A 1,641-nucleotide genomic window follows, 5' to 3' on the forward strand; every position below is an offset into this window, starting at 1 on the left:
CCAGGTTCGGGTCCTGCACCCTCTTCTTCCAAAAGCAAAAGGTGGACCGCGACCACCTGAACCTCACTCTCCTGTGGGAGGTCGTGGGCCCTGCAAAGGAGGAGACATGATCCGGTGGTCTCTGCTGTTGCTGTCGAAAGCAAAAGCCATCCTAAAGCCAACCTTCCTCTGGCTGTCTGGAGCTGGCGGGGTGCGCTGGGTAGGGCTTTGAAAGCTGAAGGTGACCAAAACTGCAGTTATTTAGGGATACAATCCTTCCCGTAAGTAAGTAAAATCTTGCCATTTTTATGGGTCCAAGTTAAAATCACTCCTAAGAAAACTTGTGAAGAGTAGAAGAGGTGGGGGCTTTGGCCGCAGAAGGATCAGCCTGTGCCCGTTTGCGTGGGTGAGCGGTTTTGCGAGCAGCTTTCCCTTCCCCGGCAGTGATCTAAATTCATGTCTTGAATTTCTTCAGCACGTGCAAAGACCAAAGCAGGTGGGAGACCGTGTCCTATCTTACACTCAAACATAAAAGCTAACTGCTAGCGGCAACTAACGCAGTACAACGGGAGCAGGATGATCCCGATCCTCCCTTCTTTGCTTTCCCATCGCCGAGGAGCGCTGCCATTCCCAGCTCAGCAGCAGGATTTGCCAGGGAAGGGCGGCAGCTGGTGGGTGGTCACATACCGCTCCATGTGCCGGAGGCGGTGCGCATCGCCTCGACTGGCTGCGTGGGGACACCGAAGGCCTCGGGGAGTCGGGGGAGCCTGGGGTAATTAAATTAGGTTGTACTGTACATAGCCCTCATTAGACAAGTCCCTTCGGGAGACAGAGTAGAATAATAATGACACTTATGATGGGTTCGGAGGTGCCCGGTTTAACGTTGCCCTTCGGGGTCTCTCTCGTCTTCTCGCCCGTAAAGCTTAGCCGTGCCGGGCGGTCTAGCAGGAGGACCGTGCTTGGTCTTGGGCTGGGCTTACGGGGTCCTCTCCGGGGGGGAATCCTCCCACCCAAAGACAAGTGAAAGCCCCTTCCCTCGAGCGGGTGCCAGCTGGGGACACCCTGTGCTAGTGGCAATGGCGACTACACCTCCGTGCTGATAGCCCGCGGGTTCGGGAAGCTCTTGTGGAGGAGGCCATGGCGGCTCACCGGGTAGCTTTGCAAGGTGGCCATGTTGATGGACGGCCCCATCTCCTTGTAGCACGTGGGGGTATAGGTGATCCTCTCGCCCCCGTTGCGTACCATGTCGGCAGTCCGGATGTAAAAGGGGGAGCCGTAGGGGGAACAGGTCGGGCAGTAGTTGTGAGCCCTGTGCTGGCTGAGCTCACTGCGAGGGGCAGCGGGGCTGCCTTGGCCGTCCACCATACGGGAGTTGCAGGCATTGCATGTGCCGAGGTGCGAGTGCATGGGAAGATCAGGCTCTTCCTCTTCCTCTTCCTCCTCCTCCTCCTCTTCCTCATCGGAGTCATCTTTCTTGCAGCAATAGTACTACGCGAAAGGGAAGGACTTGTATTAGGGGAGGCAGAGTAACCAGTGGGCAGATCCGGCTTCTCAGCCAGCCCTGCCATATCCCCGCTCCCCTCATCCCCCTCCTAGAGAATCCTTCAGCTGGTCTGCTCCAGCGGTACCTGGGTCCTGCACAGCGGCCGCAGCCAGACAAAC

General features: G+C 57.4%; 1 protein-coding gene across 1 annotated transcript in view; it reads right to left on the reverse strand.

The window, feature by feature from the left end:
• Positions 1-1,062: 1,062 nt before the first annotated feature.
• The window catches only part of FAM163A (family with sequence similarity 163, member A), a 1,197-nt gene continuing 618 nt past the window's right edge, over positions 1,063-1,641 (reverse strand). The window contains exon 2 of the mRNA XM_009699479.1: positions 1,063-1,467. Within this exon, the coding sequence (XP_009697781.1) occupies positions 1,063-1,467 (405 nt within the window). The remainder of the gene's footprint in view (positions 1,468-1,641) is intronic.

Source organism: Cariama cristata, unplaced genomic scaffold (genome assembly GCF_000690535.1).
Source record: "Cariama cristata isolate BGI_N322 unplaced genomic scaffold, ASM69053v1 scaffold8344, whole genome shotgun sequence".
NCBI lineage: Eukaryota > Metazoa > Chordata > Aves > Cariamiformes > Cariamidae > Cariama > Cariama cristata.